Source organism: Pongo abelii, chromosome 8, assembly GCF_028885655.2.
Source record: "Pongo abelii isolate AG06213 chromosome 8, NHGRI_mPonAbe1-v2.0_pri, whole genome shotgun sequence".
Lineage (NCBI taxonomy): Eukaryota > Metazoa > Chordata > Mammalia > Primates > Hominidae > Pongo > Pongo abelii.
In genome coordinates this window covers 19,665,755-19,691,564 of record NC_071993.2, presented here as the reverse complement: position 1 = coordinate 19,691,564, position 25,810 = coordinate 19,665,755, and the positions used below count along the sequence as shown (strand labels likewise).

General features: G+C 36.8%; 1 protein-coding gene and 1 non-coding gene across 2 annotated transcripts in view; both read right to left on the bottom strand.

Moving 5' to 3' along the window:
- MALRD1 (MAM and LDL receptor class A domain containing 1) overlaps positions 1–25,810 on the bottom strand; it is a 678,818-nt gene that overhangs the window by 128,513 nt on the left and 524,495 nt on the right. Inside the window, exon 34 of the mRNA XM_024253733.2 lies at positions 12,066–12,329. Within this exon, the coding sequence (XP_024109501.2) occupies positions 12,066–12,329 (264 nt within the window). The remainder of the gene's footprint in view (positions 1–12,065; positions 12,330–25,810) is intronic.
- LOC112135371 (small nucleolar RNA U3) lies at positions 9,039–9,255 on the bottom strand. The gene has a single exon (XR_002916659.1). It is a non-coding gene; the product is annotated as a small nucleolar RNA U3 (small nucleolar RNA).

Sequence of the window (25,810 nt, the reverse complement as noted above, 5' to 3'; positions counted from 1 at the left end):
GAAGAATCACTTCCCAGACGTGCATTCTTAGGGACTGAATTGTGTCCTCACCTCGACGTTCATATCTTGAAACCCTAACCCGCAATAGGACTGTATTTACAGATAGCAGCTTTAAGAAGGTAACAAAGGTTATAAGAAGAGAGAGACATCAGGGATGCACTGACATACAGGAAAGGCTACGTGAAGACACAGCAAGAAGGCAGCCATCTGTAAGCCAAGGAGAGAGGCCTTAGGAGACACCAAACCTGCCTACATGTTGATCTTGGACTTTTAGCCTCCCGAAGTGGGAGAAAATAAATTCCTGTTGTTTTAGCTATCCAGTGTGTGTTATTTTCTTATGGCAGCCTGTGCTAATACATGCATTATGTAGTATTACACATATCATCAAATGCATTGCATGAAATGCAAGCAGACACTGATCTGACTTCAATAGGCAAACATTTCAATAGCATACAGATGCTATTACTCGTAAGACTTCAGTTGTTTCGAAAAGTGTCCTTATTGATGCCCATCAAGAGCACTGATGCCTGTTCAATGGCTACCTAGTCTTACAAAGCACTTTACCTTTCTGTATACAACTTGATTAATTTAATTATATCTGATTTGTCTATTAGGAAGCCCAGTTTTCAGTTCTAAAATTGTATTATCTTCTTCCTTTCTTTAGGATTACAACATCCTAGAAAGAAGAGGCTATGGTTGGCATTGGTTTTTATGTGTTAGAGTTAAATGGGTACTTCTCATTTCAGGCTGCCATCAAGTGTGAAATATGGTTCCTCTATTATCCTGCTTGCTTCAGGACCTGGAAGCCAAGAAGCCTGCGTTGCAGGCCTGATCCCTTTTCTGGTTCTCCTCTGGTTCTGGTCTGTGCCAGTGGTGATTTCATCTTGTTTCTCAGAGTGTTTAATGGTATAACTCTACTCTCTAGCACTGTGATGTGTCTGGAGCAGAGGGAACGTGTCAAAGCAAGAACCTACTGCACCATTTTGTCAGAAAGTCTGGATAGATTTCAAAAGCACTAAAAAATAATGGTATTGATCTATACTTGTTTTCTAACCCTGCTCCTCTGAGTACCAGGGTTCAGCAGAAATATGTCAAAGGCAGCAGTAGATAGTCAGAACTGTCTTGCACTTAACCCAGGTTCAACAAGAACAGCTTTGTTTTCCTCTGATTTACTTAATGCTGTCATATACAACTTCTCATTTGAACATTTTACTCCAAACCTGCTACTAAAAGTTTAAAGAGGATTAGTCTGAAAAATTCCTTGCACATGAATAAAGACAATGAAGTTACAACCTTTTCAAAGTAAATTATTTAAATGACCCAAGAATAAATGTCCCCATATATGGTTCTTATACAGATATTGCCAGTTCTTTCATAAATTATCGTTTTCTTCCAGTATAATTATGGGTTGGAACAAATAATTTATTTTACTTATCATAGGTAATTGACACAATTAATTTTGAAAATGGCCCATTAAAATATATTTTAAAGTTGGACATAAAAAAATAGTGTTTTTAAGAATATGTGTCTTCATTGACTGAAAATGCTGACTCCGAAAAATTTAGGCAATACTCTTTATTGAGTAATTCTTCCTAAGGTGCTAGAATATCAATTCACCCCAAAAAATATTGAGCTTCCACCACATGTAACACAGTGTCTCAGAACTGAGAATGTAGAGTTCAGGGGAGAAATTTAAAAATGAACGACTAGAATCATACATGGTGATGACAAGAGAGCAACAATATAGGAGTGATAAACAGCTTCAAATAATAAGAAAAGAAATTCCATAAGGTCAAACTTAGTAGGCAAAGCATTGTTGTAGATAAGAATTTATAAAAACGAAAATTCCTTTAGCATATGGAGATCTATAAAGACTGAAGGTTAAGACCAGAATATTGAAATACATTTTAAATTTTAATATTTCTAGAGAAAAGCCATATAGTAAAGTAGGAATAAAGTCTACAGATGGAAAATCAATGTTTTCTATTGGTTCAGTGAGTACAGCAGGTTGCTTTTGAGTAGGGAGGTTGGATAAGGAAGTAGCGCAGTGGCTCACGCCTGTAATCCCAGCAGTTTGGAATGCCGAGGTGGGCAGATCACATGAGGTCAGGAGTTTGAGACCAGCCCGGCCAACACGGTGAAACCCCTTCTCTACTAACATAATAATAATAATAAAATAAAATAAAATAAAAATAGCCAGGATTGGTGGCTCATGCCTGCAGTCCCAGCTACTTGGGAGGCTGAGGAAGGAGAATCACTTGAACCTGGGAGGTGGAGGTTGCAGTGAGCCAAGATTGTGCCACTGCACTCCAGCCAGGGAACAGCACAAGATTCTGTAAAAAAAAAAAAAAAATCTGTAATCAAATGGTAGAAATTGTCTAGGGTTTCAGGAGAAGACTGATCTTCAGCTTTCCCAAACGTTTAAATCATTGTAGGATATACATAGCCAAGATAAATTACATTGCAAACCAAGTAAACTAGGAAATAACAATCTTCAAACTCTTATAAGATAAACTCTTGAAGCAAAATCTTAAAGATAATGTTTATTAAAAATGAAGAAGTATGTACAGGTATATCTCAGCAATATGGCAGGCTCAGTTCCAGATAACCATAATAAAGCTAATGTTGCATTAATGCAAGTCACATAAAATTGTTTTGTTTCCCAGTGCATATAAATGTTATGTCTACACTATACCTTAGTCAATTAAATGTGCAACAGCCTCATGCCTAAAAAAATAATAACTAGAAAATATTTAGTTTTTAGTTAAGCCAGGCATTGACTTCTCTCTAGCTGTGGAAGTCCTACGTGGCATCTTCTTCCAATAGAAGGCGCTTTCATCGACACTGAAAATCCGTTGTTCAGTGTAGCCACCTTCATCAATGATTTTAGCTAGATCTAGATAACTTGGTACAGCTTCTCCATCTCAGCATTTGCTGATTCATCCTGTACTTTCATGTTATGGTGATGGCTTCTTTCTTTCAACTTCATAAACCAACTTCTGCTATCTTCCAGCTTTTCTTCCAAAGCTTCCTCACCTCTCTCAGACTTCATAGAATTAAAGATAGTTAGAACTTTGCGCTAGATTAGGCTGGAGCAGAGGGAATGTGTCAAATAATGAACCCATTGCACCATTTTGTCAGAAAGTCTGGATAGATTTCAAAAGCACTAAATAATAGTGTTATCAATCTATTCTTGTCTTCTAACCCTGACCCTCTGAGTTCCAGGATTCAGCAGACATATGTCAAAACTTTCTCCACATCCACAATAAGGCTGTTTTGCTTTCCTATCATTTGTGTATTCACTGGAGTAGTGTTTTAATTGCCTTCAAGTATTTTTCCTGCACATTCACACTTGGCTGTTTAGAGCAAGAGGCCCAGCTTTCAGCCTATCTTGGTGTTCAACATGCCTTCCTCATTAATAGTCATTTCCAGCTTTTGATTTAAAGTGAGAGATCTGCATTTCCTCCTTTCACTAGAATACTTAGAAGCTATTGTAGTTGGCCAAACTGCAATATTGTTCAGCCTCAGGGAATTGGGAGACCCAAGGAGAGGAAAAGACAAATGGGGGAATGACTGATTGGTGGAGCAGTCAGAACATACACAACTTTATCAATTAAATTTACCATCTTATATGGGCATGGTTCATGGCACCGCAGAACAATTACAATAGTAACATCAAAGATCACTGATCACAGATCACCATAGCAGATATAATAGTCATGAAGAAGTTTGAAATATTGTGAGAATCAATTAAAATGGGATACAGACACGAAATGAGCATATACTGTTAGAAAATATGAACCCAAAAAAGGGCCCGCATTGCCAAGACAATCCTAAGCCAAAACAACAAAGCTGGAGGCATCACGCTACCTGACTTCAAACTATACTACAAGGCTATAGTAACCAAAACAGCATAGTACTGGTACCAAAACAGAGATATAGACCAATGGAACAGAACAGAGCCCTCAGAAATAATACCACACATCTACAACCATCTGATCTTTGACAAACCTGACAAAAACAAGAAATGGGGAAAGGAGTCCCTATTTAATAAATGGTGCTGGGAAAACTGGCTAGCCATATGTAGAAAGCTGAAACTGGATCCCTTCCTTACACCTTACACAAAAATTAATTCAAGATGGATTAAAGACTCAAATGTTAGACCTAAAATCATAAAAACCCTAGAAGAAAACCTAGGCAATACCATTCAGAACATAGGCATGGGCAAGGACTTCATGTCTAAAACACCAAAAGCAATGGCAACAAAAGCCAAAATTGACAAATGGGATCTAATTAAACTCAAGAGCTTCTGCAAAGCAAAAGGAATTAGCATCAGAGTGAACAGGCAACCTAAGGAATGGGAGAAAATTTTTGCAATCTACTCATCTGACAAAGGGCTAATATCCAGAATTTACAAAGAACTCAAACAAATTTACAAGAAAAAAGACAAACAACCCCATCGACAAGTGGGCGAAGGATATGAACAGACACTTCGCAAAGAAGACATTTATGCAGCCAACAGACACATGAAAAAATGCTCATCATCACTGGCCATCAGAGAAATGCAAATCAAAACCACTATGAGATACCATCTCACACTAGTTAGAATGGCAATCATTAAAAAGTCAGGAAGCAACAGGTGCTGGAGAGGATGTGGGGAAATAGGAACACTTTTACACTGTTGGTGGGACTGTAAACTAGTTCAACCATTGTGGAAGACAGTGTGGTGATTCCTCAAGGATCTAGAACTAGAAATACCATTTGACCTAGCCATCCCATTACTGGGTATATACCCAAAGGATTATAAATCATGCTGCTATAAAGACACATGCACATGTATGTTTATTGTGGCACTATTCACAACACCAAAGACCTGGAACCAACCCAAATGTCTGTCAATGATAGATGGAATTAAGAAAATGTGACACATATACACCATGGAACACTACGCAGCCATAAAAAATGATGAGTTCATGTCCTTTGTAGGGACATGGATGAAGCTGGAAACCATCATTCTCAGCAAACTATTGCAAGGACAAAAAAACAAACACCGCGTGTTCTCACTCATAGGTGGGAATTGAACAATCAGAACACTTGGACACAGCAAGGGGAACATCACACACCAGGGCCTGTCATGGGGTGGGGGGAGCAGGGAGGGATAGCATTAGGAGATATACCTAATGTAAATGACGAGCTAATGGGTGCAGCATACCAACATGGCACATGTATACATATGTAACAAACCTGCACGTTGTGCACATGCACCCTAGAACTTAAAGTATTAAAAAAAAAAAAAAAGACTATGCTACCTGCAAAGATGGACCAAAAAAAAAAAAAAAAAAAGAAAATTGGCACTGATAGACCTGCAGGATGCAAGGATGAAGACCTCCAATTTGTAAAAAATGCAACATCTGTGAAGCGCAATAAAGCAATACACAATAAAACAAGGTATGCCTGTTTTATTTGTTTTATTTTGTATGCACACAAAAATATGTGTGTATATATGTATCTATGATATATATGTGTGTACATATATACACACATATTTTTTGTGTGCATACATATTTTTATCATTATTTTTCATTGCAAAAAGCTGAGAGATCATATAAGATCATAGTTTCAAGGTTTTAAACAATATAACATATTAACATTTTTATACAAATATGGCAGATACTACTCATCTTCTTGAAAACATATACTTTGAACCCTTCCTCTACTGGAGATAGGAATTTATCCATATTTCTTCTTCCAATTTCTAATGTGACTGGTAACTTATTTTCAAGTTGACTGTATAATAAAGAGCTCTAATTTATAAGTGTTATAAGTTCACAACTTTGGCACAAATACAGTTGAAATACACTAAAAAATCAGAAAATAAATGGTTTCAATATAAAAAGCTTTACTTTTTTCTTAGAAAGTTAACCGCTTAGATAGTTAAAAACTGACTTTGGCTTTACGAAATTTGTAAACAAAAATATTAGCTTCTGTTGCATTTTAAATAGCATTAATGTTATATTTAATATTTATAAATTTTCTTTTAAGAGTAGGTAGCAAATAAATTATGAATGCATCTAATATTTATTGGCATCCATAAAGCAAATAACATTGTACTGAATATAGGAAAATAATCTGAGCCATTTACTTTCTATTGTTCCTTCTTTATTAATATATGTACAACATAGAATAATTCCAAAATTAAGCCAAAAAATTCACACATAAAATTCATGGAAAACTTAGATTTCAAAATGTTTCCATGAATAATATCTATTTTTTGGTACATTCTCTTTCAGACATTATATTTTAATATCTATAAAATATTTATTTGGCTGAGCACAGTGGCTCATACCTGTAAGCCCAAAACTTTGGGAGACCAAAGCGGCAGGATCATTTGAACCCAGAAGCTTTAAACCAGCCTGAGCCACCTAGCAAGACCCTACCTCTACAAATTTTGTTTTAAAAAATTAGCCAGACTTGGTGGAGCATGCCTGTGCTGCTTGGGAGACTAAGGTGGGGGGATTGCTTGAGCCTGGCAGGGCAAGGCTGCAGTGATTTACAACTGTGCCACTGCACTCCAACCTGGGCAAAAGAGTGAGACTCTGCCTCAAAAACAAACAAACAAACAAACAAACAAAAATAGTTATTTCATCTATCATCCTAGAAATTGGTATTCTTTCTTAACAAAATAGGCTAAGTAACACAGGGCATTTTGTGCCACATAGCTCATTCACTCAGGTTGATGATACTTTAAACAATTCATGAATAGTTCATTGGCGCTACTTCCTGAAAGCAAAATTTCTTAATCGATTATAGTTGCTGCATGGAAAATATATTCGAATGTAAAGTATGTAAGACTATGGATGTATACCCATTTTCTACTAAAATAAAATTTATATGCAGCAGGTCAATATTTCTAATGGTAGAGAAACTATGGTCTTGGGCTATGAGAATGAAGGCTACAAGCCCTTCAGGGCACACACACCTAACATACAGCAGGATGGATATTTATTTTATTCTTGATTTCAATTCAACCAGTACTCTCATTAAAATACCTTAGCAGTTTAAATAATTTTCAATGAAACTATAAGATAATTTAATGGGGAAAGGATAATAATTTATTGTGTGTATTATGCACTTTACCATATTGATTTCACTTACTCCTCCAATATCTCCCTGAAACAGATGAATTACCATGATTTTTAATGTCAAAAAAACTGAGGAACACTGTTGTAAGAAATGAAGCTTGTAAATGCAGAGGAAAAATCTTTACACTGTTGTTCAAAATCACTATCAGCTGTTGGGATCATAGCTTTCATATTTAAAGGCCAATAGCAAAAATATTGATGATAAGGTTTGATCTACAAGTCTTAAGAACATGGCCCTTTCTAAATCACCAGAAGTGGCCTGCACTTCACAGGACACCTCCACTGCTACTGGAAATGAGGTAAACTACCCACTTCTTCCCTTTGTTTTTCACAGTTGTTCTGTCACTGATGGATAGTTTCCATGTACTTCTGATCTATTCTCCACTTTCTCTCCCCATCTGGGACCTGGAAGGCTGGATGATAAGGATACATTAATAAGCCTTTTAATCTTCTGGTGTGTGATTGGATTTGGCCAATGGGTATCACCACCAGCAGATTAATACAGAGCGAAGAGACTCTTTGACATCAGCATGGACTAACTGCTTCCCTTAACTAAACATCATGCCTCTTACCAAGTACTCCCTTCTCACTCTAGGCTCACGCAACTGAACCTCCTCTCACACTCTTTGGTCTATAGGTGATAAAAAACCCCCACTCTTACTATCCCTTATGGCTTTGCTATGCATACTATTTCTCTAATAAACAATCCCCTTATTAATATTTTTTCAACTTATGCGATATCAATAACTATTTCTTGCCAGGATATTGACTGACACAACAGCTGATGAAATCTTGAAACCCTCCTGGTGAAGAGAAGATGGCTATCAGAGGAATATCAGTGAAAACAGTGTTTCTAGTTTTGTGCTGTTCTTCCATATAATTAACCATGCTTCTTTTTTCTTTTTCTTTTATTTTTTTTTTATGAAAAGGGGATATGTTTGATAAAAACTATATTGCTTCAGTCCATGAAAAATTAATGCTTCCAATGGAAAGACAATATTCAATATGAAGTGTTCTTAAATGTTGAACTCACAGGTTTATCTAAACACTTCTAATGCTAGAAAAATTATTTCTGCAAAAATAAAGGCCTGTAAATATCAATTATTATTGATTTCCCTGTCTAAAATTGTAAACATCTCCAAATCCTTAGTCCTACAACATTTAAACATGAGAAAGCCACTGAAAACAAAGAAACCAATTCTTTTTTCCTGCATTCCACTCCAATTACAACTTCTTGAAAGAGTTATCTACAATTGATTTCCCTCTTTGACACTTCCCATTTGCTCTTAAAAAAGAGTGGCTTCAGAATTCTGCCCTCCCACTCCATAAAAAGTTCTCTCTCCAAAATCACCAAAACCCACTTTTTTGGCTTTTTCCAATTTATATTTTTTAGGCCCTCTCTTATTTGATCTCTCAGAAACATTTCGACCTGTGAATATTTTGATACTAAAGGATTTTTGCCTTTAAGATCCTCAGTCTCTTGTGACCCCGCTATGTCTAGGACCACATCTTCTCAGTGTCTTCAATGTCTGCTTTTTCTAAATGGTCTTTCAGCTGTTCCTTCAGGTTCTGCCTGCCACTTTATCTCTGTCCTCTCTCTTTGATCTCATCTACACCCACAGCTTCAATAATCATATGCTGATGGCCATGTATCCTTATATTATTTTAGCTATCTCCTGAGCTTTATATATACACTTCCAAACACATTCTGAACCTTTTCATGTGCATGGGTCACAGGTATCACAAATACAACACATCTAAAAATGAAGCCATATCTTCCCCCAACATGTTCTTCTCCTCTTATTTTCCCTAGCTCAAGCAATGGCACATGAGCTGACCTGATGTCCAAATTAGAAACTTGGAAGTCCTTCTTTTTTTTTTTTTTTAATTAAAAAAACCACTCAGACTGCATTCTCTCCCTTTCACTTTCTGGAAGGAAGAGAAGGACATAATCAATGGCAAATGGTAGTTGGAACAAAGCAAGACCAAGAGCCAGCTTCATGCTCAGGAGAGAAGGCTGTGCCTCTTCCTTGTGCTTCTGGTGCCCTACTACATGTTCAGAAAAACTTCTCTAGTGGCAAACTACAGACATGATCCCTGAAAGCATAGTCTTGGAAGTCACTGTTGATTCCTTTCTCTTCCTCATCACCTGACCATCCCTTAAGTCTATTAATAATATTTACCTTACACTGTTACCTAATCAATTGCTTTGTACTCGAACTGTGACATCTCCTAACCATTCCCTCTTCCTCACTCCAATCCATCTCATATCCAACTTAAGTGCAATTATATAGCATTGGCATGGTGGTAGGGTGGTGAGGATTCTGCAAGATCTGGGTCCTGCTTCTCTCTACAGGATTCTTTCTACATTTCCAACCACAGGCTCTTCTCTAGCAACACAAAATATGCTTCACTCTAACGACTTGTTCTCTGCTCCTGGAACAATCTTCACTTCACTTGAATCCAGATCTCTGCTTTATTCGTCCAATGACTATTTGTCTTTCCAAGTTTGGCTGTGTAATCACTCTTCTTGTGAAAATGTAAAGACTCCCTAGCACCATAGAGAGTTCCCTATGTGCCTTCTAACACAAGGTGCTTGTCTCTGTCACAGGATTGATCATATAGTATTCCTCACTTTCATTGACTAGCCTCCTTCACTAATGTATAGCACATCTTCAGCCTGAGCTCTGACAGTGTCATATCCATCTGTCTCATCAATGTGTAACATAATATGTGGCATCAGTTAGGATCTTAATGAGGTTTGTGAATAAATGAATGAATGAATGTGAGTTTACAAAATGACATTCTAAACCAATAGGGAAGCCCCTAAAGACTGTTATATCTTCAAACGTTTGGTGAATTGTGGCCACTGAATTCTCTTATTCTATAATTTTGCTCTAGAATTTTGTTCCCAGTCTATTCCTAACATGGGCTTATTTCCCTTTTGGAACAGAACTTCACAGGACTAGGCAAACTCCAATTTTCCAATGAATGCCTAGCATTAAAAGGACACAGTACTTTCCTAAGCTTCTCTTTAAATAGCAGTCTTATTTGAAGCCAAATATCATATGGCTATATTGAACTTAATATGATTTCTATCAGCCAAATTACATTAGAGCTCTGATGGGAACAGGGATAAGTAATTTGGCAGGCTTTCTCTTTTCTATTCACCTCCATTTGCTTACCTTTTTTCTAAGAAAAGATTATAAGACCTGACAGGTTGGCTTTATCTCAGAGAGAATATATAGGTAGGAAATAACAGGGAGTTGGAAAACCAATTTGTTAGCCCGAACCAGGAGAAGAGTTTCACTGATTTAAGGCTAAAGCCTTTAAACATCCCAAGGCCATCTGTCTTTCCTTTCATTCATCTTTACTCCTCTTCCAATTGTTCCAGATTTCTAGAGGTCCCATATTACACAGGACCCTAAAATAGCCCTTGCTTTCTTCCTTCCATCTTTCCATCATTCCTTCCTTCCTTCCTTCTCTCTGTCCCTCCCTGCCTCCCTCCCTCCCCCATTTCCTCCTTTCCTCCCTTCCTCCCTTCCCCTCTTCTTTCCTTCTCTCTTTCTCTTTCTTTCGTTCTTTTCTTTTCTTTTCCTTTTTTTTTTTTTTTTTTGAGACAGAGTCTCACTTTGTCACCCAGGCTGGGGTGCAGTGGTCCAGTAGCACAATCATAGTTCACTGCTGCAGCCTCAAACTCCTGTGCCCAAGCAATCCTTCCACCTCAGCCTCCAGAGTAGCTGGAACTACAGTCATGCGCCACCAAACCTGGTTACCACTATTGCTATTTTTGTATAGATGGGGTCTCACTATGTTGCCCAGGCTGGCTTAAACTCCTGGGCCCAAGGGATCCTCCCACCTCAGTGCTGGGAGGACAGGCCTTTCAAAGGCCACTTTCAAAGTGCTGGGATAATAGGCCTAAGCCACTGCACCCAGCCTCATTCAATGTTCCCCTCTTCTAGTTACATTTCAAAGTGCCTTTTACTATTCCAAAAAGTATAATCATTAACATGTAGTTTATGGACTACTAGCACTGCAGCACTCATCCAAAAATACAATATGGTATAATAAAATATAAAATATAAAATAAGTAAGGAAGCAAACAAATAACTAAATAAAATGTTAGGGGCATTTGGACACCACCATGATTATGTACTCACTTTAAGATGTGTGTAATTACTTCTTACCTAACATTTTTCCTTCCCTACCTGACACTGGCTAATTACACTAAAAATAAAAGGTACTGAATATACAGCTTGGAATTTTACATGCATTTGCTCAAATCATCACAGCCTTGTAAGTTAGGTATTATTGAATTCAATACCTGGATGACAAAATGAAATTGGCAGCACTCAAATAACCTCCGCCAAGACTGCACACATAGTAAGTAACAGAGATGAAATTCAAACCCACATCTCTAGGATGTATTATCCCATGAACTCTTAATGACATGACATTTACTCAGGTAATTATCCAGATCCAACCCTTAACTATATATATCCATTAAAATCAATATTTGTCACTTGATCAAAAAGGAAATCTCTATCAATATGCCCTTTACTTGAGCCATTTTCATGAATCTTTATGGTAGGAAGAAATTCTAACTGAACTTCTTCAAACCACTTCCATAAACACATGTTAATAAGAACACATAACGGCATCTCCCACATAAATGACTCAGATATAAATGGAAAAGGAAAAAGACAGGTTTAACAAAAATTAGCATGACCACAAACGGGTTGCTGCTAGAAACACTAAGCAAAGGACAGATGCCTTGTTTTGCAATATAACACAGAAAGCTGTGTTATTAATGATACAATCACAGTAAGGCTCCAGAGAACTTCATTTTATCTGTCGAGCTTTCTTTCTTATTTTAAAACAGCATTCCTTCCCTGACACACTGAGTTAGTGAAAATAACTCACAGCAGATGAGCTCATCTTCATTAAAGTGGCAGTCGGGCACTCCATCGCATAGCAGGAGGGAAGGGATACATTCGTCTGTAGAGCACGAGAACTCCATGTTACTGCAGAGTGGAGGGGTGGGGCTGAGAGGACAATCCATTTCATCAGATCCGTCTATGCAGTCTTCATGTCCGTCACATTTCCCTGAGAGAGGGACACAATGGAGTGTGTAGATACAAGAAAACTGATCAGCTTCACAGGGTGATGGCTGCACTGGGACAGGACCTAAAAAAGAGAGCAAGTCAAGTCATTTTGGCATTAGGGAGTTTCCCTCCATCCAGTGTTGGGACATTACAGGTTGCATTTCTTATTGTATAAAATGAATTTTGTTAATTGAAGTAAATTAATTTCCAATTAGGATTAATATGAAGCCTACAAACCTGATTCAAGAATATGCCTTATCATAATGTCAGGAACATAAAAAATTATTTTAATTTCAATAATTTGGGGGGAACAGGTGGTTTTTGGTTACATTGATAAGTTATTTAGTGGTGATTTCTGAGATTTTTGTGCACCCATCACCTGAGCAGTGTACACTGTACCCGATATATAGTCTTTTATCTCTCACCACACGCCCAATCTTTCCCCTTGAGTCCCCGCAGTCCATTATATCATTATTATGCCTTTGCATCCTCACAGCTTAGCTCCCACTTATACATGAGAACATACAATATTTAGTTTTCCATTCCTGGTTTACTTCATTTAGAATAATGGCCTCCAGCTCCATCCTAGTTGCTGCAAAAGACATTTTCTCATTCCTTTTTATGGCTGAGCAGTGTTCCATGATGTATATATACCACATTTTCTTTAACAACTTATCGATTGATGGGCATTTGGGTTGGTTCCATATCTTTGCAACTGTGAATTGTGCTGCTATAAACATGCATAAGGATGTGTCTTTTTCATATAATGACTTTTCTGGGGTATAAATACCCAGTAGTGAGATTGCTGGATCAAATGGTAGTTCAACTTTCAGTTCTTTAAGGCAGCTCCATACTATTTTCCATAGTGGCTGTACTAATTTACATTCCCACCAGCAGTATAAAAGTGTTCCCTTTTCACCACATCCGCACCAACTTCTACTGTTTTTTGACTTTTAATTATGGCCATTCTTACAGGTACAATATTTTTTAAAAGGCATCATTGACATGAAAACTGACACCTTCAAATTAAAGAAGAAATTTTGATTTCTATGCCTTCAATTGGATTATTAAATCAGATTGTGCTCGAGTGTAAAGATACTTTCATGCAGTAAATTAAAAACTTTGGAAAGATGCACTCACAATTTTAGAATTTAAGGGAACTGTTACAATATCAGATATCATTTATTTACTGTCTCGTAGAGGCCTCCACCCAGGGAATTTGGCTCTTGAGACCCTGGCCACAGTTGGGCCACAGAAATAGAGATCTGCTATGGTTTTGTCACACTGCACTCTGTCCTTGAATCTTGGTTACAGGTCAAAGGCCATGTGCTGTCATATCCAAAGCTAGATAAAATCACAGTGTAATCTAAGATGTTGCATTAGGAATCCTGAAGATAACCTGCTTCAAACCCAACCAACTCATTTTACAAATGAAGGCACTGAAGCCCACAAATTTTAAATATCCAAAGACTCAATGCTAGTGTAGTAAACTTTTGTTACATGAAACTTTTCTGCAGCAAAGGTTTGAGTCTACATTAAGTCAAACTTAAAGCAGAGGCTGACTGTTGAGTGTTGACTATCTCATGTTTCTAAAGGTCAGAGAATGTATGTGAATATATAGAACTGCACTAATTGGTGATTAGTGGGATGCTTCTTACACTTTGTATTGTCTCTGTGCTAGTTAATGAGGGACTCATCAATATATTAAGGGAAAATATAGAGCCAGGTAGCAATGGAGGCCAGTTCAGGAATGGTTTGTTTTCTTGACATTTTAAACTATTTTTATTTATGGGTTGTATGAGAATAATTTGTATTATATGTAAAGATGTTATAGCAAATTCATTTAAAAAATGAGATTTGAAAGTCCCTCTTCCTCCTCACTAAACCAATAGCAAAGATGTATCTAGAAGGTATTTAGACTCTGACCCTATGACCAAAGCCATGTATCTGAGATATATGTGGCTGTGCTTAGGGAGCCTATGTTTGTGGAAATCAGTATATTTAAGTAGGAGAGAGATAAATGTATGACTTGGCGACATCGCTATCATGTTTTAATCTAACTGCCTGAGATCACAGCAGCATATAAAATTGCAGTGTTCCAATGTGCAAATTATAAATTCGAACTCTGAAAGCAAATTGGATTTAAATCTTTATACTTTTATATATAGCTCTTCTGGTACTGGACCATGGTCAAATAAATAGTTTCTCTGCAATCTTTCCATAAGATTAATCTCACACTTAAAGGACAGAAATTCTTCGTTTTTTTAAAGTATTTTATGCATAAAACTTTCATCTTTATGAGCTCACCAAAGGTTGAAAAGATTCAGCAAATTCTTTGCATATAACAAGAATCTACAACCAACTTTAGTAATATATCTATGACTTAGCTAAGTATTAACATTTTCTTTTTAAAAAATGAGGAAAATAATGTCCTCTATTCAAAAACAAAGACTTTATGTTTCCCAGTTCCTGTTCAGAATGGTGTGTGTGTGTGTGTGTGTGTGTGTGTGTGTGTGTGTGTGTGTGTGTGTCTTTATATTTTTCCTTATAGTGGATATGCAAAAATAAAATTTTCTCCTTTTGGAGGCAGGCATTGCATTAAATGCAGAAATATTTTTTATTGAATGGTACTCAGAACTCACTTGTTCTAGGCCCTTCTTTTCAAGGACGCCATTGGGCTTGTCCTGCATAAAATAGATACTGGCTTGTACTGCCCAGCTTTCTCCATCCACATCAAGGTGTCCATTCCCCCAGCTGCTGGGAGGTTGCCAGATGACAGCTCGTGGTTGAGTCAGGCCCCAGGAATTGCCCTCCAGAGTTACACCTCCTCCTGGGAACAGCTCCATTCATTGACCGGTGAGTTGGAGATAAGATGGCCCAGGCCCTATGCCTCAATGTAGGGCATCTACGAAGAGCCATTGCAGCTCCAGAGCTCCCCGTGGTATCGGCTGAGCCTCTTATTGCACCTGCATCACAGCTAAACCCCACCTGCCACCAGGCAGATGCCCAGTTCTGTTTCCTCCCCTCCTTTGCAGGGATGTTCCTGAGAGAATTTCTAAGAAATCTCTGATTTGGAGTCTGCCTTAAAGTCAGCTTTCAAGGAAACCTGACTTATAACACTCTCCACACATAAAAATGAATCTAGTTTAAACTAAATCTCCTCTAAATTGCCCCTCAAATTTTCTAATGAAATATTTCTGATGTAGGGAGAAAATGACTTTGCTTCCCACAGAGAGTCTAGGTAGTCTCTTAGTCAAAAGGCAGTCCTTCATTCACTTCATGTTTCTTTTGTCTCTTGTTTTAACCTAATGAAAATTCCGTATTCTACTATAAATCCATACTTTTTTGATATAAGTGGTTTCCTTTAGGTAATCAAATAAAACTAATACTCCTGGAAGATATACTATCTTTATCTTTTGACTTGGATGCACTTTGCCACATACATGCTTCAAGAAGTGTGGCTGGATGGGCATGGTGGCTCACGCCTGTAATCCCAACAGTTTGGGAGGCTGAGGTGGGCAGATCATCTGAGGTCAGGAGTTCGAGACCAGCCTGGCCAACACGGTGAATCCCCCCGTCTCTTCTAAAAATACAAAAAGTAACCTGCATGGTGGCACACGCCTGTAATCCCAGCAACTCAGGAGGCTAAGGCAAGAGAATCACTTGAACCAAGGAGGCGAAGGTTGCAGTGAGCCAAGATAGTGCAACTGCACTCCAGCCTGGACAACAAGAGCAAAACTTCATCAAAAAAAAAAAAAAAAAAAAAAACTAAAATAAAGGGAAGGAAGGAAGGAAAGAAAGAAGTAAGTGTGGCCACTGTTAAGAAAGTTAATGTTAATGGATTTATTCTTGGGTTTCACCCATGGATTTACCTAATTATCACAGGAGGATCGCAAATTTCAAGTGTGTTGGAATCAACCATAAAGTGTATCTCATTTTGCAGTTTGCAGTTGATTTATTCTTTATATATTGGAGCTGATAATAATATACAATTCCTTTAACTCTGTAAAATAAGAACAACATTCATTGCTCTCTTTTTAATACTCTGAAAAACCTCAGCACTACCTTAAATGCATGTTACTAAGTGAAAGAAGCCAATCTGAAAAGGCTACATGCTGTCTGATTTCGACTATATGACATTCTAGAAAAGGTAAAATTACGGAGACAGGAAAAAGATCTTCCAGGAATTATGGGGTGCGAGGTAGGGCAAGGAGGATTGAATAGGTAGAGCACAGGAGATTTTTAGGGCGGTGAAACGAACTGTATGTGTCATATTATAATGGTAGATACATGTCATTATATGTTTGCCAAAGTCCATAGAACTTTCAACACAAAGAGTGAAACTTAATGTGTACTATGGACTTTGGGTGACAACAATGTGCCAAAGTAGGCTCACCTCATTGACTGTAACAAGTGTTCCACTCTGGTGCAGAAAATAGCGGGGAAGACTATGAGGGTGGGGGCAGGGAATACATGGGAAATTTTCTACTCAATTCTGCTGTGGAACTAAAACTGTTGCAGAATATAAAGTCTACACATACACACACACGGACACACACACACACACACTGTATATCTACACGCATTAATGTTGAAATATAAAAATAAAATACTGGTGGTGAGATATCTATCTATTGATCTGTCTTATGAAACTTTGAGGAGCAATTCAGAGGAGATTTAATTTAAACTAGATTCATTTTTACATTTGGAGAGTGTTATAAGCCAGGTTCCCTGGGAAGCTGACTTTAAGGCACACTCCAAATCAGAGATTTCTTAGAAATTCTCTCAGGAACATCCCTGCAAAGGCATAGGACAGATCTATAGATAGATCTATAGATAGATATCTCACCACCTATATATGTTATATAATATATGTATATAAACATATATTATATAACTATGCATATATACATATATAAAATATGCATATATACATATATAAAATATATACATATATAAAATATGTATATATACATATATTATATGAAATATATACATATATAAAATATGTATATATACATATATAAAATATGTATATATACATATATTATATAAAATATATACATATATAAAATATGTATATATACATATATAATATATATAAAATATATACATGTATATAAAATATATACATATATAATATATGTATATATACATATAATTTATATATATATATAACCACCAATATTCCTTAGAACCTACATTGTAACCAACACCTCATGTTTGATGATTTTCTCTTAAAATTTCTATGTTCTAATTTCTCCAAATTTCTTTGAGAATGTAGCAATTCAGCAAGTAAATGCATAACATTTTGATAAACGCACTGTGCCTTGATCAAGCACATTGGTCCATTTCTTACTATGCCCAGTGAGCTGCTTGGTCAGGTTGCTTAAAACCAATGGCATTGAGGTGTAAGGCCAGTGATCGTGCATGGGAAATGTTGTAAGGCCGGTCCCGACAGTAGTTAGCTTCCTTGGAAATTCATGTTGTTGTTCATTGTGTGAGACAATTACTGTGTAGAAGAGCCTAACACGCTCAGAGCAAAAATAAAACTTAGATCAGGAAAGCAAACGAAAATAGCACATTCTGTGTTGATAATGTCGTTCGCATATACCCCAAAGAGTACCATCAGAAAGGATGAAGGGATGTACAAAAGAAATGTAGATGGGCACTCAGAAATGTTGATGACTGTGATGGAGGGAAAGAGATGATAAAATAAAAACATTCCAAAAAAGTGTTGATTAATTTTGACAAGATGACTCATTATATATCTTAGGGGTGTTTGTTTGTTTATGTTTTGTTAAGTCAACAGTTTTCAAGCTACCTCTGATTAGGGTTATTATACAGACCTAATGCTGGGGTGAGAAGAACAGAGACTTATATGAAAGCTTAGTTTATATGTTTTAGGGAGTGTTTCTCAAAAGCAGGATCCCAAGTTTCAAGTGTGTTGGAATCAGCAATAAAGCGTTCTCATGCCATTGTTTGCAACTGATTCATTCTTTGTATATTGGAGATGATTCAAGGCTGTACCAGCAATAAAGTTACTCTCATTCACTTGCATGCCACCAAATATGCTTCCTTCAGTAAGGAACAAGGGTGTGGAGTCACATCTATATACACAGCTACATATACATAGACATACTTTATTTATACACACTAATACTGGTATACGTAAATACCAATATTGGTATTGAGCTATCTATCTTCTATCTATCTATCCACTCATCTATCTATCTATCTATCTATCTATCTATCTATCTATCTATCTATCTTGGACCAATATCCCTTAGAACCTATGTTTCAGTCTGTACAACATATTTGATACTTTTCTTTTAGAATTTTAATTTTTTAATTTCTCCAAATCCCTTTTAATATTCAGTAATCCAATGCTTAAAATGTACAATAAAATGTTTACCCTTGTCTTTATTGTGCAAGTAATGTGACAAGCACATAAACATCAGCTAGCATGGGTTTCAGCAGAAAACAGGTTAAGAAATGTTGCTTTAGGCCGGGCGCGGTGGCTCATGCCTGTAATCCTGGCACTTTGGGAGGCCGAGGCGGGCGGATGACTTGAGGTCAGCAGTTCAAGATCAGCCTGGCCAGCATGGTGAAACCCTATCTCTACTAAAAATAAAAAAATTAGTCAGGCATGGTAGTGGGTGCCTGTAATCCCAGCTACTTGGAAGGCCGAGGTGAGAGAATCACTGTAACCCAGGAGGTGGAGGTTGCAGTGAGCAGAGATCACGCCATTGTATTCCAGCCTGGGCGACAGAGCAAGACTCCGTCTCTACATACATGAATAAATAAGAAATGTTGCTTTAGAATTTAGGGAATCGGTGTACAAATTAGTTTTGAGAAAAAGGATTCTGAAACAACAGAAAATCCCACAAGCAAAGCTATACTTGTGCTTTGTCAGGAAATTGTAATTGCACCACTACAACAGCATCTTCACCAAGTCTTTACTCATGTTTTGCTCAAAATTGTGACTTCAAATAGAGCTTGGACACTCCAAATCATATTGGACAAGTTTTAACCTCTCTTTGAGAATACACTGACATCCTAATGCCCAACAGAGTAAATGGCATGAGATATGTGTTCAATCAATATTTCTTACACTGATGAATAATACATCAATGATTTAAATAGTAATTTTACTTTTCTTGATAATTAATATGGAGTTAGATAATCAAAATGGACGAACTGAAGAATGCTTTCATTGACTATTTCCATGGAATAAATCATAAATAGTAAAAGGATAGATCAACAATATAGAAATTGGAAAGGTCTTTAAAAAATAAATTTTCAAATATATTTGAATATAAACTTATAATTAAGTAAAGAACTCTGTCATTCATTTCATATGCATCCTACAGGTCTTTACCAATTGCTTCAGAAGTTTTATATGATTTTACATAAAGGACTTTTGCAGATGATGTTGTATATACATGTATATATATTTAAAAGAATAAACCTGCCATTTTTGTTTCCTACTAGGTCTTAAATGAGAGGAAAGGAAAATATTTAAGAAAAAAAAAACACCTAGGATAAGGGATTTAGGAACTGGCATTTGGGACCTTCGACATTCCTAGTAACCAAGGCATCTCTTTGATTACCATACTCCACTTCACTTTGTGCTATGCAGACAGTTCCAATTCCTGGCATTTAGGAACTTTGACATTCCCAGTAACCAAGACATCTCTCTGATTCCCATACTCCACTTCACTTTGTGCTATGCAGACAGTTCCAGTTCCTGATATTGTAGGTGTTTCTTTGTCCTCCCACAAGATGTTTTCATTGTTCATTTAATGTTTGCACAGCAGTAGAAACATATTTCTTATGGCAATAAAAATTACATCACACGGATAATTTGCAGTGAAATTCAATGAAATGTTCTCATGAATTTCATACAAGTTCCGTAAAAGCCTAAAGTGCCCAAGGATAATCTGATGGATTTTTACCTTTATGATTAATATGTTTAGAGAAAAGGAAAATTGTCTGTTTTGAAAGAAAAAATGATATGCAAGTAGAACTTCAGTTTTAAAGGGCAGAAATTATGTTGTTGCCAAACATTGTCATACTCAGTGATATAGACAGTAAAAATGCTCATTGTAAAATATAATACGCCTGTTACAATTGGGTAACTGTTTCTGGTAGGCATTTTATTAACAGCATTCAAAAAGATTACAAAAAACTATGAGGGAGGAAACTATTATAATTTAGTGGCTGCAATTATACATACTCTTGTTTTGAGGTTATTGTGAATTATAACTTTGTGCTTATGTCTCCATAAGAGCCTTTCATAAAGTATACAAATATTAATTTCTTTTTTAGTTTAAAAAATCATCCTCTGTAATGGGGAAAGAGAAAAGAATAATTTGATCTTATTTCATTTCCATATATTTATTAGCTTAAATATTCCTGGAAAGATGGAACATGACCTCTATTTGACTAAAGACTCAGAGAGTCCTGGCGTGCGTGGGAAAGTACACAGAATGTGTGTAGTATAAGGAATCAGGAAGGCTTGTTTGGCCATGACCAAAATGTCAAAAGCCAGACAGAGAGACAAGAGTGAAGAAAACGGAGAACTTTCCAGAAGTTTTGTCCAATATGGAAGCTAACAAGTACCTGAGAAGAGATGCCAAGTACAAAATGATAATTATTTTCAAAGTGAATAACTGCAGCTAGTCGAGGCCAAAGCTAAATAAAATCAACATAGGAGGGAGCTGGAAAAAATTCAGACTTAACACAAACATAAATGCACTTATGTATGTATATGTGATTTGTACAAATATGTGTGCATGCATGTACACATATCCAGAGGCAGGTTACCTGAAAGCAGGAAGCTACTCACTAATAATAGAGGAGTTTTGGAGAAGATAGCTGGGCAGTGGATGATGGGCAATGTCATTCAGAGGAAACATGAGATTGAGGTGGAGAAGTGAAAACCCTATTATCAGAGTTCTTCCTTTCCTCCAGCACATACAGAGGCTGCAAACTTGAAAGAAAATAAGATCTGAAGAAACAGAATGTCTTAAGAGGCCCCAAAAGAGTTATCGCTTTTACCCAATATCAATATTTGCCAGGATTATAAAGAATTCCTCCATAACCAAAAATAGTGATACCACTGCAAATGGCTGAAATTGCATACATGATGAATTTGCTGTCTTCGTATAACCCCCAATAATCTAAAATGTATGTGAAAGTGATAGAATATATTAAAAATATAAAAAGGGAGTGTGGTTGCTGGCCATTTTTTTTCCTGCCATGAGGCCTGCAACCCAGAAGGACCCCTGTGGATTACAGATTCATTCCTGTTTAATCATTTCCATATGGTGCTTTAGTTCCCAGTCTGACATATCTGTGTTAGTGTGGCCGCAATTATATGCAATGTTGGACGAGGTTGTGTACTTGGCCTAATTTAACGCTGTTGCTCACTGATAGCTCTAGCCCATATTGACTGCAAGTTTATTTAATAGCTAAAGCATTCCCCAAATCCTCAACTCTTGACTTCTAACTTTAGGCCCAGTATTATTAAATACATTCCTCTTTCAATTCAATGTTCACATTTCTTCCAGCACACATTTCCCAAAGGAAGAACTCTGCTCAAAAATGGTTCTCCAATGCCTTACAGGGTTAAGTCTACCGTTTTTGGTTGGTATTCAACAAACTGACACCTGATTCAGACTCACCTATGCTCACATTCTTCCCCAAAAAACCGTAAAATTACAGAGGAAATAATGAATATATGAGATGATAGGACATGCATTATATTCTTGGCTAGCTGATATAGGGCTGAGAAAGAGAAAGTCATCATCGGTCCTATGAGTGGAAAGCTGTTACTTACAGAAATTATGAGCAGGTGCTTTGGTACCAATACATAATCAGATCTTTCTCTTAGTATAAAAGGCTGAGAATGGAGAGTTAGAAGCCATCTCTCATCACATACCGTAAATACATACAATAAAAAAATTCTAGGAGTTTTAGACAATCTATCAGTGAAGGAAGAATGTCAAATTTCACATGCACTTTGGGAACAACAGTTTTATCTGTCTTAGAAAGGTCAAATGAAAGACAAATCATTTAGTGAGATGGGCATTAGAGAAGACCACTCAAGAGTCAGATATTATTCTACAATTGTCTATTAGAGACCTTCCAGGTGCAATATCTCAACTACTCTATGATGCAATCAAATAGAACAAGTGGCTGTGATACCATAACTTCCAGTTAATAGTGATCGGCACTGAAGACAAAGACAAATATAGCTATGTTTAATGGAAGAGTAACTGAGGAATGTGAATGAGTAGCTTAACCTAAAGTTTAGAGCATTGTATACGACTGTATCATTATTTTATAAAAGAAAGAGGTTTACATGAATTTCTGCATTCCTAATAGAAACAACTAAATGTGATTAGATTAAGTGGTGTTGGGTTATCTTGTCCCATTATATAACACGTGTTCTTGGAGACTGTTGGTCAGAACAGGATGGCTCAAGTATGAAGATGTAAGCTAAAAGATGTATATATGGAAACCCACAGGGCGCACATCTCACCAGCATAACATGAGTTACATTACCATCAGAAGAGGAAGGAAGGGCAAAACACAAGGTTTAGATATTTTGGTTCTTGGACTGGTCTTTAAATTGGACAGTCGTGTACTGTGAAAAAAAAAAAAAAAAAAAAAAACCCAGCCATGAGCTTGTCACCTCTTTTCTGTCCCCCAGGCTGGAGTGCAGTGACATGATCTCAGCTCACTGCAACCTCTGCCTCCTGGGTTCAAGCAATTATTCTGCCTCACCTTCCCAAGTAGTTGAGGTTACAGGCATGCGCCACCACATTTAGCTAATTTTTGTATTTATCGTAGAGACGGGACTTCACCATGTTGGCCAGGGTGGTCTCAAACACCTGACCTCAGGTGTTACACCTGCCTCAGCCTTCCAAAGTGCTGGAATTACAGGCGTGAGCCACTGTACCCGGAACCTGGTTATTTCTCTAATCCCATGCTTTCTATTTTGAGCAACTTTACATTGGCGAAAAATGAAAACTCATATATGTATACACAGTCACTCTTTGTTGAACCATGAATCCCACCCAGGCCGTCATTTTCAGCTATTTCTACAAATAGCAACTGGTCCTTTCTGGGTGAAATATTCTTACACATCAATAAGATGCTACTGCAAAACAAAACAAAACAAAAACTGGTCATTCTGGGAAAGTCTCGTTTTTCTATTTGAAAAAAAATCTTTTCTTAAAACGTAGACTATTTAGTAAAACAGCGTTGCATTCTCCTATTTATTAGGCAACAAATGAACTTGTTTTTATAAAGTCTGGATGCTTTTCAGCAAATAACATATGTGTTCCAGGGAATCAGAAAAATCGTAAAAAAAGTAGTCTCTCACAGCCCAAGAGAACAAAACAGGGCCAGACTGACCCTGGCTGTGAAAAGCCCACAGAATCTCTCTGACATATTTGGCCTGGTAAAACATTTGGATGCTGAGCTTTTCTGAGTGAAAATAAGAGTCAGCAAAGGTTATAATTTCCAAAAGTGACCAGGAATTTAGGAATTGATTATTGTTTCCATATGGTTGTGAAATGACTAAGTTACCATGTTATGCTTTATTTTATATATATATATGTTATGTTACATATATATTAATGCATATGTGTTTATGTGGCCAATGTCATTGTTCACATAAAAGCCTTCATCTTTAAGACAGAGTGTTGGGACAGTGATTTGTGTTTTATCTTTGAGTTCTAGATGAGATACTTGTGAAATTCAAGCTAATGGAATATAGTTCACACTGAGAGTGATTTTTCCATGGTTGTCATTTGGAGTTCTTCCTCCTAATTCAACAAAATTCCTTCCAGCCTGATGATCAGCAGGCAACCAAGTAAGAACCACCTCCTAGTATAACAGGCAGACTCCTCCAAAGGCTGAGAAGCAGGGAAACCAGGTTTTACTCCCGGAAGCCTGCCTGGTACTAGCATTTAATGGCATTTTCTGGCTCTAGTGTTTTTGCCTTCAAATCTAATATCCTCTCTAGGAGCAAAACGGAATTAACCCATCTTTTGACAAACAGTAAGGACTTCATGACCCACAGTAATAGATTTAAAAATCTAATAATATTCTATAATTCAATAAGTGAATCAGGATTGCCTGGTAATCATTTCCTTTCGGCTTTTATACATTTATCACTATTCATTTTAAAACAAGGCCTTATGTATCACTAACTGAACCAAAATCATAAAAATGATACTTGTATTAAAACCAAGTTTTAAATAATTTATCTACAAATGTTATATTACATACAATACATACCTACTCTATGTTATATATTGACTTGAAATTTATTTTACATTTTTCTCAATCAACTTTGAAGTTAAAGATCACTCATTCTTGCCAAATCAAAAAAAAATGACAATATGGATTTTTCAACGAGGAGGAACTAAAAGTGACAGAGAAAAAGCTACAGATATCAACAATACCTTATAAGATATACTATAGAAGAACTGCAAAGTTAAGACTAAGACAATCTCAGAGCATGGTTTTCTGTGGGGAGGATTAAGGATAAATTCATGAAGAAAGCAGCTTTCGCTCTGCCCCTGAAATTGGAGGAGGATTTACACAAGAGGAGATAAAGGGCTGTGCTTTCTCAGCCAGAGAAGTGGTAAGACTAAAATCATGGAGAGGAGGGGATATGGGTAATGACTTGAGAAAGACAAACGATCCTGTTTGAAGGGATCATTTTATAGACAGAGACAGACAAGTCAGTAGGTGTACTAAAGAATAAGAAACTTATTTAGTAGGCAATTAACCACTAAGCATTTTTCTCCTCTTTATAACTTACATGAATTTATGTATTTTGATTAATTTCCCTTCCATTTGCTCTATATTATACAACACAAAAGTATACATAGGGGGCTTATTGTTGCTGGTTAATGTTATAATTTGGCACAAATGTTGCAGAATTTTCAAGCTTAATTCTGATAAAACGAGAGTAAGAACTGCTATCATCCAGAGATGAATGTTGCGTAAATAAAGATGATAGAGTAACTTAATGTGACTTTGAAGTGTGGAACTATGACTTGGGATTGGAAATGGTATGCTCCAACCAGCACTTTCAATTTCAGAGGAATGGCATAGGGAGTATTCGAGATTATTCATAGTGATGTCATAGGGGTAGATAGCACAGCTTCCAAAGCTATTACTTGAAGGCAGTGGTATTAGCCAGTCTTACCCTTGAATGTTGTCAACCTCACTTGCCTCCTGCTCATGTCCTTGGTTTGGGTTCTTAGCCTTACTTCTGAATTTTGGAGCAATCCAATAACCTTTCAGTAAACTTACTTTTTGCTTAAGTTAGCCCAAGTGCAATTCTGTTGCTTGCAATAACATATTCTTTGGGCTATTGTGGTAAGATAGGGGAGTGGTCTATCTTTCTGGAAATGACAACATAATTGGTACTAGAGGACTAATTTGGGAGTTGTATATGTGTGAGTAAATTAGATATATCAGTTATGTGGCCATTACAGAGAATCTAATGAACAATCATAAGGTCTCAAATGAGAA